Below are 13,237 nucleotides of genomic sequence, written 5' to 3' on the forward strand. Positions count from 1 at the left end.
GACATTTTAACAAACGGCCTTAAAAACATTAATTAGTCAGAAAGCAAATGCTGACCTCTGAGTTGTGGGGCAGAGAGACCTGCATAGGACCAGCAAAAAGATCCTTCCTTCCCCAAAAGTGGTTGGACCTCTTCCTCCTCCTACAGTTAAAGTGGAACACCAAGCTTGAAATAAAAATCCCTGGTCCACTCAAGCCATTCCCGCTCCCTCCTGACCAACCGTGTTAAGATGCAGGAGGCAAGCACGTCCCGCCTAGACACCATCCTCAACTTGCAGCGGAGCTCCTTTCAAAACGGCTTCCAAACAGTGCTTAATTTAAGCCGGTGTTTGCCGTTGGGAGCCACCAGGACTTGTTTTTGGAGACCGGCCCTTATTTTCACTCAACAGTGGCGTAACATTAGCCTCCATGGTGTGGGGAGGCCAAAGCTCCAGGGAGACCCCTACGGCACTGTGCACGGGCGGCGGGCCCTTAGCCTGAGAGCTCCTGGCTGGGTCCAGGGGTGGGGGGACCTCCCTGTACTTTGCAAGGGGGGCCCCCTCAAGTTTTGTTATGCCAATGCTCGTCAGACATTTTCTGAGAGCATGAGAGGGAAAAACACACAAATGGGAAAGAAGGAGGAAAAGAAAGACGGAAAAAACGTCACCAAGGCAGAAAGCAGGAACCTGTAACAGTGAGATAAAGGGTCCGGGAGTGCCTAGCAGTGGATTAAAGAGGCCGGAGGACATTTCAGGTCTACGGAGCCTTGCTATTGGACGTGCTGACAATTAATAACACGACCACTGGCTTCTGAGCAGCGCTTTGGTCAGGTGACCCTGCTAATAAAAATAGCCGGGCACACATGCCATGGGCCTGTTCTAGATGGTAAGCATCATTTACAATGATGTTTACACATCGCATGCCATTACAACGCGGTCATTACAATGACTGCATTGTTACATCGCATGCCATTACAACGCAAACCGTTACAGGACTTGCAGTAGGGGGCAGAAGGTGTTGGACTTTAAAACCAACACCTTCCCTACTGTTGCACAGACTGGAGTTGAAATAGTAAATTATAATATTCCAACATCCAGAGCACCCCCTAAACAAAGTCGTTGCGATGACTTGCGTTGTAATGGTCTGCGATGTAACAATGCCGTCGTTGTAATGACCACGCTCTAATGCCATGCGTTCTAAACACATGCGTTGTAACACTGCATATGCATTCTAGACAATATCAATAGGTGTTTCTATTGTGATTGCAGCTGCATGAGGGACTAGGGCCCCAACCCTTACAGCACCGACTCTCATCATTTTCCAATGCAAGCGCTACTTCCTGCACATATAGTGACGTTAAAGGAAGGCTGTGCAAGCTAGAAGCGAACATGCCTCTAACCGTCAAAGGAAGGCTGTGCAAGCTAGAAACTAGCACGCCTCTAACCGTCAAAGGAAGGCTGTGCAAGCTAGAAGCGAGCACGTCTTTAACCGTCAAAGGAAGGCTGTGCAAGCTAGAAGCGAGCACGCCTCTAACCGTCAAAGGAAGGCTGTGCAAGCTAGAAGCGAGCACGCCTCTAACCGTCAAAGGAAGGCTGTGCAAGCTAGAAGCGAGTACGCCTCTAACCGTCAAAGGAAGGCTGCGCAAGCTAGAAGCGAGCACGCCTCTAACCTAAGGGACGTCTCCCATAGACTGAATGAAACACATCGTACAATACCCTCGACATGTGAATACACCTTAATCCTTGAATGAGGGTTTAACGTCGAGGTTTATTTGTAAAGTTTTTCAAAAAGAAAGTAGCCCATGCTCCACGCTCACACAAGGCTAGTGCTCTACAACTGACATGTACTTAACCTCTACCCTATGTCATCACAATAATATTTTGAGCAAAAAGATGAAAGTTTTTGATTTTTTTCAGTCAAAAGAAAAAGTAAAGGTAAGCATATCAATGCTTCGACCTAGTGGCAGCTGGTGAAAGCGGTGTCGCATTATACTTGTCCTGAAGTGCGGTGAGTGGGTGAGCGAGCCCAATGTATACTAGGGTTTGGAGGGGGTCTCCAACTAAGAAAATTCTGAAAACAATTGGGACAAATACTGTATTTTAAAGCACAATCTTCTCATAAACTTGATGGAAAAGTAGGGGCTCTGAAAGGGCATTCCTTAAATATTGAAGTTTTTTAATGTAGCACTAAGTCCATGTTGCCAAATGCTCCCAGGGAGTGAGCACGTCCCCCACCCCCCAACAAAGCAATTGTGCCCGCTATGTCAATAATGAATCCCTTTGCCCCAGAGCCAGCATTTTGTCATAGATATTCACCCTAATTAATATGCTACAGGTCTCCTTTATGCCAAGAATTACATAAAATATTCCTGTGTCACAATTTTGCAATCAACAGCATTCATTCAAAGTGGTTGACCTATATGACAAAATTGTCACCAATATGTAAAAAGCAGCATTTTTTTTTATAGATGCCTGCCCCTCCCAACATGCCATGGCAGTCCACCCTAGTGCCAATAATTTAGCCCAGAATGTTAGTGCCAGTATTTTCACAAATATGGGAGAGATACCCTTCTAACCAAAAGAGACCATTAACATTTTTTAAACCAATATTCGTATTATGTGCAAAATATCATCGCAAATGCATCTCAATAATATATAAAACAAATGTGTTTGTTATAAAAAGGAATGGCTCTGAACTACACAATCACAAAACTAACTATAACCATAATCTCCCAAGAAAAATCACATTACAATATTCGTTTTTATTTTTTTAGTATAATATTAAACTTTACCAATGAAATATTGTATACCGTATATTTTAACTTTGAATATGTGAAGGATTGACTATTTAGAATAAACTAGAAATGTTTGCATGAAACAGTGTTCGGTGTTAAGATAGTGCAGTGCATGCAAGTGAAGGGTGGATTTCCTTTCATTTCCATAAGATATACATTGTTGTATGGTATTGACTAAGTGTGTGATACAAAAAGGATCATCTCTTGTTTTAAAAAGTGCCAGTATTTTGCCATGAGCATCTTGTATGTCAAGAATTACCTGAAGGGCAGTTTGCCATAGGTACCACATATTTTGTGTATTACATCTAATATGCCAACACGAGCACTTTGTCATGGGTCCCAAATAGGAAGAAATCATCAAATGCGCCAGCATTTTGCCTGGGTACCACTTATACTGTGAATCACCTCCAATATGCTAGCATTTTGCTATGGTTGCCTCTGTAAGCCAACAATTACCGCTAGTGTGCCAGGACCGTGTAGGTACAAACGGGGCAGCCCTATTACTCCAAACGCATCTGGGCACATATAAACTAGTAAATACAATAAATGATGCGTTGGAATAGATACTGTAAACAAAAACTTGGTAGGAAAATATTAATTAATCCTCCGAAGAAAACAATTTATCAAATTATTTAATATGAATGAATATCACCACCACAAACTGCAGTTTTCAAAAATTTATTTTTTTATAGATCTATTCGGATAAATTATCTCAAAAGTGCACATTCAATGACATACATAAATTTATACAACAATCCTATAGACACAAAAAATACAAAAATTCTTATAAACAACAAAAGAGTTTATACACACCTCACTTTAAACAAGTATTATAGTGAGTGTAAAGTCCTTAATCTCCTTTTTTACCCTAACTTATAAATACAGATGCTGATCCAATGTATTATAAGCATTCTGTTTTCTAGAGATCGCCCAATCTATTTAAGGGAAAGTACATCAAGGGACAAAAAGCATAAGCCCTCTTCTAATTAATCATACTATCTCAATTATTTGTAATATTTTAATTTATATAGGGCTTCTCCAATTCAAAAGGTCGACGCGTTGCAGCCCGAAATATCTTGGGCCTCATCAGGACTGGGGTAAAATCAGGACACCTTTCATAAGATCCTTAATGTTTCTAGTCGCTAAATCAAATATAAATCAAATATAAATCGATGTCGTCGTATTTATCAACGTATCATTAAGGCGTGTTTAGGTGCACGAGTCCCTACGCCTCCGCGAGGTAACTCTTTTCTTACAACCTTTTTGTCATTCTTCGAAGGGGAAACTATTTACTCGAGGTATCAGCTGTTTAAATAGAGACACGTGTCCGGAGCTTCGGCGATTTTTTAACTTCTATATTTTTCTTAAAGCGCAGCTAAATAGTCTGGCACGGCGTGCAGTAATCCTCGGTTCTTCCTGTTCCGGGTATCACACAGGACCCATGCCAGGACCAGCAATAGACAGACGTAACACAATAACAAACACACTCACTCTCACTCATGCTCACATACATTCACTCACACACTTCTGACTCATGCACATACCCTTACTCCTTCAAACTCTCACACTGCCTTACACTAGTTCTTACTCGCTCTGTCATTCACACTCACTCTTAAAGGCTCACTCTTCCATTCTCACTCAGCCCTACTTACTCTCCCTCACTCACCTGGCCCTCACTCACTTCTACCAACACGCACGCACACATTCTTACACACTTACATATGTTTCTTTACATTCACTTACACAGATAATCTCACTCATACTCTCATTCTAATTTATTCTCACTCATGTCCATAAAACTAGCTTTCCTCTCAACCTAGCTTACCACCCCCCCCCCCCCACCACCCCAAAAAAAGATAGTTTTATGGACGTCATGACATAGATTGCTTTACGGTGGGTGAAGGCTTGGCAGGAAATTACAGTAAAGAACTTTTTGGAAAATGAGCCTGGTTTTCAGGTGACTGGGTATGTGAAATGGCAGATTTCCAAAGCATAATCATTACTTAAGACTCTCACTTTCCAACTGCTATAAAAAAGAGATGCAGCCGTATTCTGACCAAAACTTTAGACATGTCCATTAAACTAACTTTACTTTCAACCTGGCGTCATTACTTGACTATGTAAGCGGTGAGCACCAACACTCATTTTTGGAGATCAGGCCAACATCAGACTTTGACAAAGGCGAGAAACAAGGATGAAGACAAAGATAAGAAAATTGTGACAAAGGGAGGCAGTGGGGGCGAAAAGGCTCCAGCACGAGAGGGAGATAATGAAACAGGGCGTGGAGAACGGTGGAAGAAAAGAGTTGTGAGGTGGAATCAAGACTAGGCAATCTGAGCATGCAGCAACCTTGGATTTCTGCAGTCCTAGCAGAGGGTTCCTAAGAAAAAAGTTGGACCTGTGCACAATTCCTCATTTATGTATTTATTGTATAGATTAAGAATTTGTTATAAGAAAATAAAACATCAACCATGCCCGAAGTGCTCACACAGAGAAGCACAAAAACGTTCAATAAACATTAAAAACAATTCAAATATGATATAAAGAGACATGGACTTTGTTAGCTTACCTTGCTCTCCATATATGGTTGGCTGAAGGTGGTGCTGTTGGAAAAACTGGGGTGGCATTTCCCCAGGACCAGTGACTGGCGGATAGAAAGCCGTGTGCGAGTTGTGAATAAAATGTGGGTGGTGTGCAAGGTATGGAGCTAGATGATGGCTTGGAGAGATGGCAGAAGGGTAGCTGGGAGGGTAGCATTCTGGAGACTGTGGTGTCACCACCACCCGGCGGACTCCTGTGCTGTCTTCGATGACCTGAGGAAGAAAAAGAATGGAGGCGCATTTAGCACGAACGTGAGCAAGCGTATGTTAGCTTGGAAGCCATCAATGCATATTCAACACTGCATCACAAGTAAGTGACATCTCTAAACTACATTTACAGAATCAGCAGTTTACTGAGAAAATTGCTGAGTGGTGATTGTGATAATGGAAGTTTTTCATTTACCTTGAAACACCTTGAAGAATCTGAAGATAGGTTTTGCATCTGCACACCTTTCAAGAAATCTTGCTCACTCAACTTTTTATTTATGCCTTAGAAACTCTTCCTAGTAGTTTAGAATATGTATGTGTGTATATATGTAGTATGTCTATTGAGAAAACTTGGTCAAGAGGCAGCGGAGTGCTGGACAATGTCAAAGACAAACGAAAAGTCAACAATAGGAAAGGTAGCTGGTTTGTGGATGGTTAATGCATTAGGATTAGGGCTCCTGGTTTTATGGCATTTATTTTTTTAACATTTCCGTCTGCATTTATCCATATTTATTTTTTGCTAATTTTATCTGTATTTATCCATATTTATTTTGGGTTTTGTGAATAAATGAAGCTGAAATTAGTATATCTCTACATTTATTTAACCAATAGATATGCACAAAATGCCTGAACGCCTGCCTGGTTTCAGTGCTATAAACACACTCAGATGATAAAATATGCACATATAAGAAAACATGCAAATGTTAGCATCAAGGTTGTGTATGTCTACTGCTGTTTAAAGTTCTTTACTAAAATTCCTTTATTTTGTTCAACCTCCCCTTTTTACAGCATTTAGACTCACTCAAAAAAATACCCAATTTTAGTTTTTATCCACATTTAAAAATAAATACAAACAGAAAATAAATTGTTTTCTGTCTGCATTTATGTGTAAAAATCAGTAACAACGGAAAACAGGGAGCCTTAATAATGACATAGTATTCTTTAAGGAGGAGCATCTTTACCTCTCTCCTAAATGAGAACAGTGTTGGGGTGGTCTTGGTGGGCATGGGGATGTTGTTCTAGCTCTTGATTATATGAGGCAAAAGGTCTGCTGCCTTGTTTTGTCTTCTGCCGAGACCCCCCAGAGATGGTGAGTTTGTCTGCAGGATATGCAGGGGAGCTGGTTGTGATGGCTTTGTCAATGGTGCATCTGGTTTTGAATATGGTGTGGGCCACTAAGGGAAGTCAACAGAGTTCCATCTGGAAGGGAGTGAAGTGATCATATTTCTTTAGGGCCAGGATTAGACGTTCTGCGGCACGGTGGATGCCCTTAAAGGGTGCCAGTAGGGGAGCCATGGAGAAGGGCCTTGCCACCATCCACTTCGGGCCTTGGCTCGAGAGGGCGGGGAACTACACTTCTAAGCGTCGATAACTACGAAGCAACCGTCTCAAGAATGTCAAAGGCCCCAAGGTTCTCCTCACCAAGTGTGGCTACAAACACTGCTTGAGCAGAGCTGTTTCCCAGACTTTTCTGGTGCAATGCTTATTGCTAAAAGCTATAATAAAAACACTAGCAGTGAAGTGGAATGCTGCTGTTAGTATTAGCACACCAGGGGATGCAGATATAGGGGTAGCCAGGGCTTTAAGTGGGCCAGGTCCTGCCGGTGCTCAGCACCGGTAGTTCTAAAAAGCAGGTGCTTCGACGGGTCCCTATCGGGCTCTCCATTTTTGCCCTCACCCTCTGAGTGAAAAAAAACCCACCTTAACTCTGCAGCAGTGCCACCCTTCACTGCCTTTGAGGCAACTTCAAAGGGACTCGTTAAAGTTCTTTCACAGTCTCATCATTTCAAAACTGAAGCATTTTCAATATTCTATACAACGAAGCCGTAGTTTTTGCTTATTTATCTTACACAACTAACAACCATTGACAAAGCCAACAGTCCTGGCTTGTTGGTGTAATGTTACTTGTCAGTGGCAGCGCAAAGGGTGGGGCGAGGGGGGGCAGTCCCCCCCGCTCTTACCTGTGGCTGTCACAGGGATCGCCACAGCATGCCTCCTCATACTACTGCGGGGCGGCTGCCGCAGGGATGCCACGGGCGGCAACAGGTCTAGCTACGCCACTGTTACTTGCATTGTATATGGTTATGTGACATTACAACGCATGCTATTAACCCGTTGCAACGCAAAACTTTACCCCGACATGCTGTCGGGGGAGCGTGGAAGTTGGAATATTTTAATTTTCTATTCCAACTCCAGTGTGTGCAACAGTAGGGAAGGAGTTGGAGTTAAATCCAACACCTTCTACCCACTGCTACACACCTTTTGCGTTGCAACGGCATGCGGAGTAATGGCATGCGTTGTAAAGGCTGTTTCCCATTGTATATATCTGGATGCACTGACAGAAGCGCAACACTACCAGTTGGGCGGCACACTTTGCTAAGCACAGATTTTTATCCTATGTGTTTTTACGACCCTCCTTAATGACATTGGCTCCACCCGTTTGAGAGATCATCCTTCCCCCCACATACCCACCCACCCCCCCCCCCCCCTTCCCCCGCTTTTTCATTCCACTTAAAGCCCTTGGAGTAGCCATCAATAGTACAACAGGTGCAGTAGTACCAGGCCGGGGAATGCTAGCAGCCCACTGCACCCAAATTGTGGTTATACTGTACTACACATCCAGTGGGTGTCCCTTAGATGCACTTGGACCCATGGCACCCTTTAAACGCCCCCGTGGTAGCCATTTTCTCCCACGTCCCATAATTGACCCGGAAGCAGTTGTTAATAGCAAGCTCTGGTGACTGCGCCAGTGTTCAGACAGCTTCTTGAGAACAATGCCGTCTGTGCCGGTCTCCCGCCAGATAATTTAACCCAGTAACAGTTAATCACAAAACGCATGGAAAAGCGACGGCAGGAACAGAAAGCTCAACGTTAATTGTTAACTAATCAACCTGCGCCCGGTAATTGCACTGCAGTTTAGAGCAACTGCGCGATTTATGGGAAAGGAAGTTCAACTTCGGCAACAACCGTCGGAAAAAAACATTTTCCGAAAGGATTTCAGACAGTGACAGATAAGTGTGAAGAGCATAACGAGCAAAACAATTACAGAAAGGTCAGCGGACTACTTGTGTTTCAGGCAAGGATATTCAATTACATTTCTGACCTTTTGTGCTATACAGTTTTTTGTTGTTGTTTTTTTTAATTTGGAGCGCCGTATATTTCCTAGCAATTTTTGTGCTTAGACTGGCTTTGTTGTCGCATTTTTGACGTTAACACCGACGTCATAACTTCGCACCGCTTTAAAAGAACGTACTGACATGTGACATACAGGTTTTATATTTCCCATTCAGCGCTAGGATGCCTGACGTCAGGCAGGTTCGTCGTGTCGTCACCAGACAGGCGTTTTAAATTTGGAAATGACAGCCTGGTACAAACGGATGCACCTTACACGCTCTCTTATTATAGAAGCAGAAACAAAGATTAAACGTGTATGAAAGCATGACGCTGTAGCATTCTCATACGAATAGCCTATGGAATTGTTTTGGAGTGACTTATGCTGCCTGTTGCATAATTCCTTTCTACAGGGGCTTGAGCTATGCAGACACACATTATTTGCATAACTGTTACATCGATTCTGTGACTATGCTTATTCCATTAATGAGTGATTGAAATGGAAAAATAGAAGTGCAGGTACTCTATACCAGAAGACACAATTGATGGACGGAATGCAGAACACATAAAAACATTCACCCCCAGTCAAGAGATATGGGTGAAATCCATCATTCTTTTGCTCACCATGCCACCCCAGTTTAGAACTGGCCATATGCAAATCAGTCTTGACCCTGTGCCTCATGGGAACAGTCCAGCCCGTACTGCCAAGCCAGGTCCTCCTGGACCGGGAACAAGCCTCCTAGGACCGGTTTTGGGGTTTCGCCCCTCATCAGCCAGGATAGCTTGAATCCAGTGGCACAGTGAGCACAGGGCCCACGTCTGGGCATACCTGGCGCACTGAGTGCGAGAAAGCAAAAGACACACAATTGATGGATGGACTTTATACCAGAGTACCGGCTTCCTCCTGAGAAGTGCTGGTACTCTCCAATGAAAAGTATTACGTAACTCGTGAGAAGTGCAGGCACTCTCCTCTCAAAATAAAAAATGCAGAGTACCTGACAGTACCGGCCCATTTAAAGCACTGGAGGTTGTGGGATTGCAAGGTGATTTTACGTGTTGTCTCAAATAGGAAGGCACGTTTTAGGTCTTTTGTTTATTTCAGTAACCCTTCACTGTGTTGTCTGCTGTTGTAAATTATGACCTTGAAGAACCTATGTTCGGGGCTTAAAGGTAAATCATAGTTTACCAACCTACTTGGTCACTCTCATTGTTCCTGCCACATAATGAGTTTTTGTGTCTCTTTTACTTTATAATTGCTTTAGTACATTTAGGCTTTTTTCACCACAGGAACAACTTGTGGCCCTTTATTTTCACAACCAGCAGTTCCAGACTGAACCATTTTTTGACTGCCATGGTTGCTAATGAGGCTTTCTTTGGTTCTTGTGGTTAAACCCAATCTATGGCTCTCATGAATTCAAAGCTTTCATTTTGCTTATTCCTTTCCAATTTTTAGGTCTCACCTACGCAGCGCGCATGCGCTGCTTAGTAGTTGACCTCTTGAAATCGATTTGGTTTTTCGCCCAAAAAACATGCGCGCATTGCTTTGCTTTCAATGGCAACGCGTGCACGTTTAGCAATTCCCTTGCGGGAGCGAGCTTTGAAACCATCTGTTTGTAATTAACTTGCAAACAGATGGTGCTCCTGCTCGTTCCTGCAAGGGAAACAGGCACAGGCCCCCTCCTCTCTCCGCCTCCCCTGCTGCCTCCTCCTCTCCTCGACAAACTTGTTTCATTTGTCGCTTCTACCTTTTTCCTTCTGTTTCTAAGTCTCCTTTCATTAATTCATTTTCTTCTTTCTCGCATTATCATTCTCCTTCATTTCACAGTTTTTTCCTTTCCTTCACTAAGAGCACTCAGCACCTCAAAGGTATCTTTTCATTCATTAATGTTTTTTCGTTCTTGCTAGACCAGCACAGTAAAGACCGCGGGGGAAGTGTGTGGGGGGGGGGCTGCAGAGATATGGTTGCCTTTAGACTTTAACTTACTTTCTGTGCTCAGTGACCTCAGGTAAGGAAGTCACCTGAGAAAAGAAACAGGAAGTTGAGCAACGGGAGCGGCTGCGTGAGCCAGGTGCAGCCCGGGCGGTGCAACTAGATCGGGCCCATGGAGGAAGGGTGCAGCGACCATTCGCCCCATGCTCTGGCAGGAGGGGGTTCACAGGCCAAGCGCCCTCGTGCTGCAACCAGCCGACACTGAGTGGAGGGAGCAGAGATAACACCCTGGGCCCCGTGGATCATTGCTTTCAGACCTCTAGCCGCTTTGCTGTATTGAGGGTGCAAGGACCAGCGCCCCAAGGATCCGCGGAGGAGTGTGCACAGCCTAACACTCCCTGGGCTCTGTAGAGGGTGCCTCTGTGCAGATGGGCCCCTGATGCGTATCAAAGGATGCAGCTAGCCAAAGCAGGCGGCGTGTGAGCCATCACAGATTGACGGTCGCCCATGTCCTGTGTGAGTAGTTAATCTGTCTCATCTTTTATTTCATTTAGCATTTTGCTGTCAGCGTTCGTTTACTTGTTGAAACTGCAAAACATAGTCCATAAGGTGCGGCTCCATCGTGAGCGTCACCACCCCACGCTTCAGGACTCCTCCCCCCAACTGTTACCGGAAGAGACCCCTGCAAAAGTCCAGGCCACTGACTCTCCCCTCACTTCTCATTGTTAGGTCTTGGGGCCTTCTCCCTCCTTGAGTGTGTGCACCGGGCGGCCTAATTCCTCCCTTCCTCCTATGGCACTGGGCCGGGTTGCGGACTGCCCCCCCACACCCGAATAGTTAGCAGCCCCTAAGCACACATAAGTGCACTAGGCCTGAAAACAATAGTGGTGGATGCATACGCTGGCTGCATTTCCCCTCTCGGTGTGCACTTGGGTGGCTGTTACCTCCCAAAACACACATGCAAGCCACATTAATTGAGCACTGATTTGAGGGGTGACTGAATCCCCCCCTTCCTTCAATTCCTTGAGTAATTGGATGTACACCAGCGGTGCTAAGAATCCCCTTCTTGCTCGTAGGTGTATCCTTCAGCTCCCCCCATCCTATATAGATATATAGAGCACGCGTGCTGCTCTCCATGCCCCACCCCACCCTTCACACTTGTGCCTCTTCCCCTCCCCACACAAGCAGCCTGTCCGTGTGTGCCTCACTTCTCTGTCTTGTGTGTGGGGGAGGGGGCTTCATTGAGGTCTTGCTGTCATGGAGGGGGTGAGAGTTTCCAGCTCCTTTCTTTCTTTAATCACCCCGGGCCCCGCTCTCATTGTCCAACGGGATTGTCATGTGGGTGCGTTGGAGTTCCCCGTCTGTGGGGGCGCTGATGAGATTGCACTGTGAGGGGCGTCAGACAGGTGGGAAACTGGATGTAGATGTGACTCAAAAGGGGCGATAGGTGTCTGTCAGGTGTCACCGAGAAGCCGGGGGCCAGAATAACAAGGGGGTGTCTGAGAGCTTTGGCGAGTCTACGGTGGTCTGTGAGGCATCATAAACTAAAGATGGTAGAGGTGTCTGTAGCAGGGGAAAACAAGCATTGGCATAGCCAATAGTTCTTGCCTTTGGGACCTTATAAGTGTTTAGCCATGCAACAGTTCATGTTGTTGCAACAAGGATATTGTGCTGCATAACTAAATACTTATAAGGTCCCAAAAGCGAGACCTCTTGGCAATGCCAATGCTTGTTTTCCATCCTGTGTTATGGTCCCCAACAATGTTCAAGGCTTTTTAGAATGTGGTTTTGCAAACTTATCTCAGGGCCATGCATGGTTCCAGGCTGACTGGTCTAACTAAGTATGGGAGTTTTTTTTTGGGATCTTTATTGATGGTGAATTAAAAAAATTGCGAGACCATGTTTGCGGTAGACTTGCCAATTCTCTTGACTCTAAGCTGTAGGTATTGATTGGTTCTATAGGATGTGAGCATCTGGACTGATCTCAATTAGGCCATTCTCATCTTGACAACATATTTCGGTTATATTCCTTTTTTAGATAGATTGGCTAACAGCATTTGCATTTCATTATTTGAAATAATTCCATATGAGTGGAGAAAAGATGACTTGCTGTACCACTAACATAAGGTTAATCCGGAGGGACTCTTGTACTGGCAGTCCTTAGTGGTAGTTACTTTAGATCCAAATTTGGATCTTGCAAGTACATACTTGCATGTGCTTGGGTTAGCATGTGCTTCACTTCCAAATGCTATGTTAGATCTTTTCACCACCACCAAAAATGACCCACAGGGCTTAAAAGCACAAGATTCAGATGTTAGCTTTTGTAAAATCACAATTGTTGAGAGCCTAACAGAAGGTGGGTGATGACAAAATGGAGAGATATAACAAAATATATCCCATACCGAAATGTAAGCTGGCATCGCTTAACACCGACAAGGGGGTGGGTGGGGATCAGAATTATGAGACATAAAAGAGTCCAAGTTATATAATGCACTCCATGTTATACCCTGATGAGGCCCTAAAAAGTAGATCTTAAGTTGGTCGAAACGCACTGGCAAATATACAGGGGCACGCCTTATTACCAGCAAATGGATAAAGAGAGCTTGGAAATAATTGTG

The 13,237-nt window shown here is 44.3% G+C and overlaps 1 protein-coding gene across 7 annotated transcripts in view; it reads right to left on the bottom strand.

The window, feature by feature from the left end:
- FNDC3B (fibronectin type III domain containing 3B) overlaps window positions 1-13,237 on the bottom strand; it is a 561,687-nt gene that overhangs the window by 230,154 nt on the left and 318,296 nt on the right. For all 7 annotated transcript variants that reach the window (XM_085635440.1, XM_085635435.1, XM_085635438.1 and 4 more), the window contains one exon: window positions 5,341-5,584. In XM_085635440.1, coding sequence (XP_085491566.1) covers window positions 5,341-5,584 — 244 coding nt within the window. The remainder of the gene's footprint in view (window positions 1-5,340; window positions 5,585-13,237) is intronic.

This window comes from Triturus cristatus, chromosome 11 (assembly GCF_964204655.1).
Source record: "Triturus cristatus chromosome 11, aTriCri1.1, whole genome shotgun sequence".
Classification (NCBI taxonomy): Eukaryota; Metazoa; Chordata; class Amphibia; order Caudata; family Salamandridae; genus Triturus; species Triturus cristatus.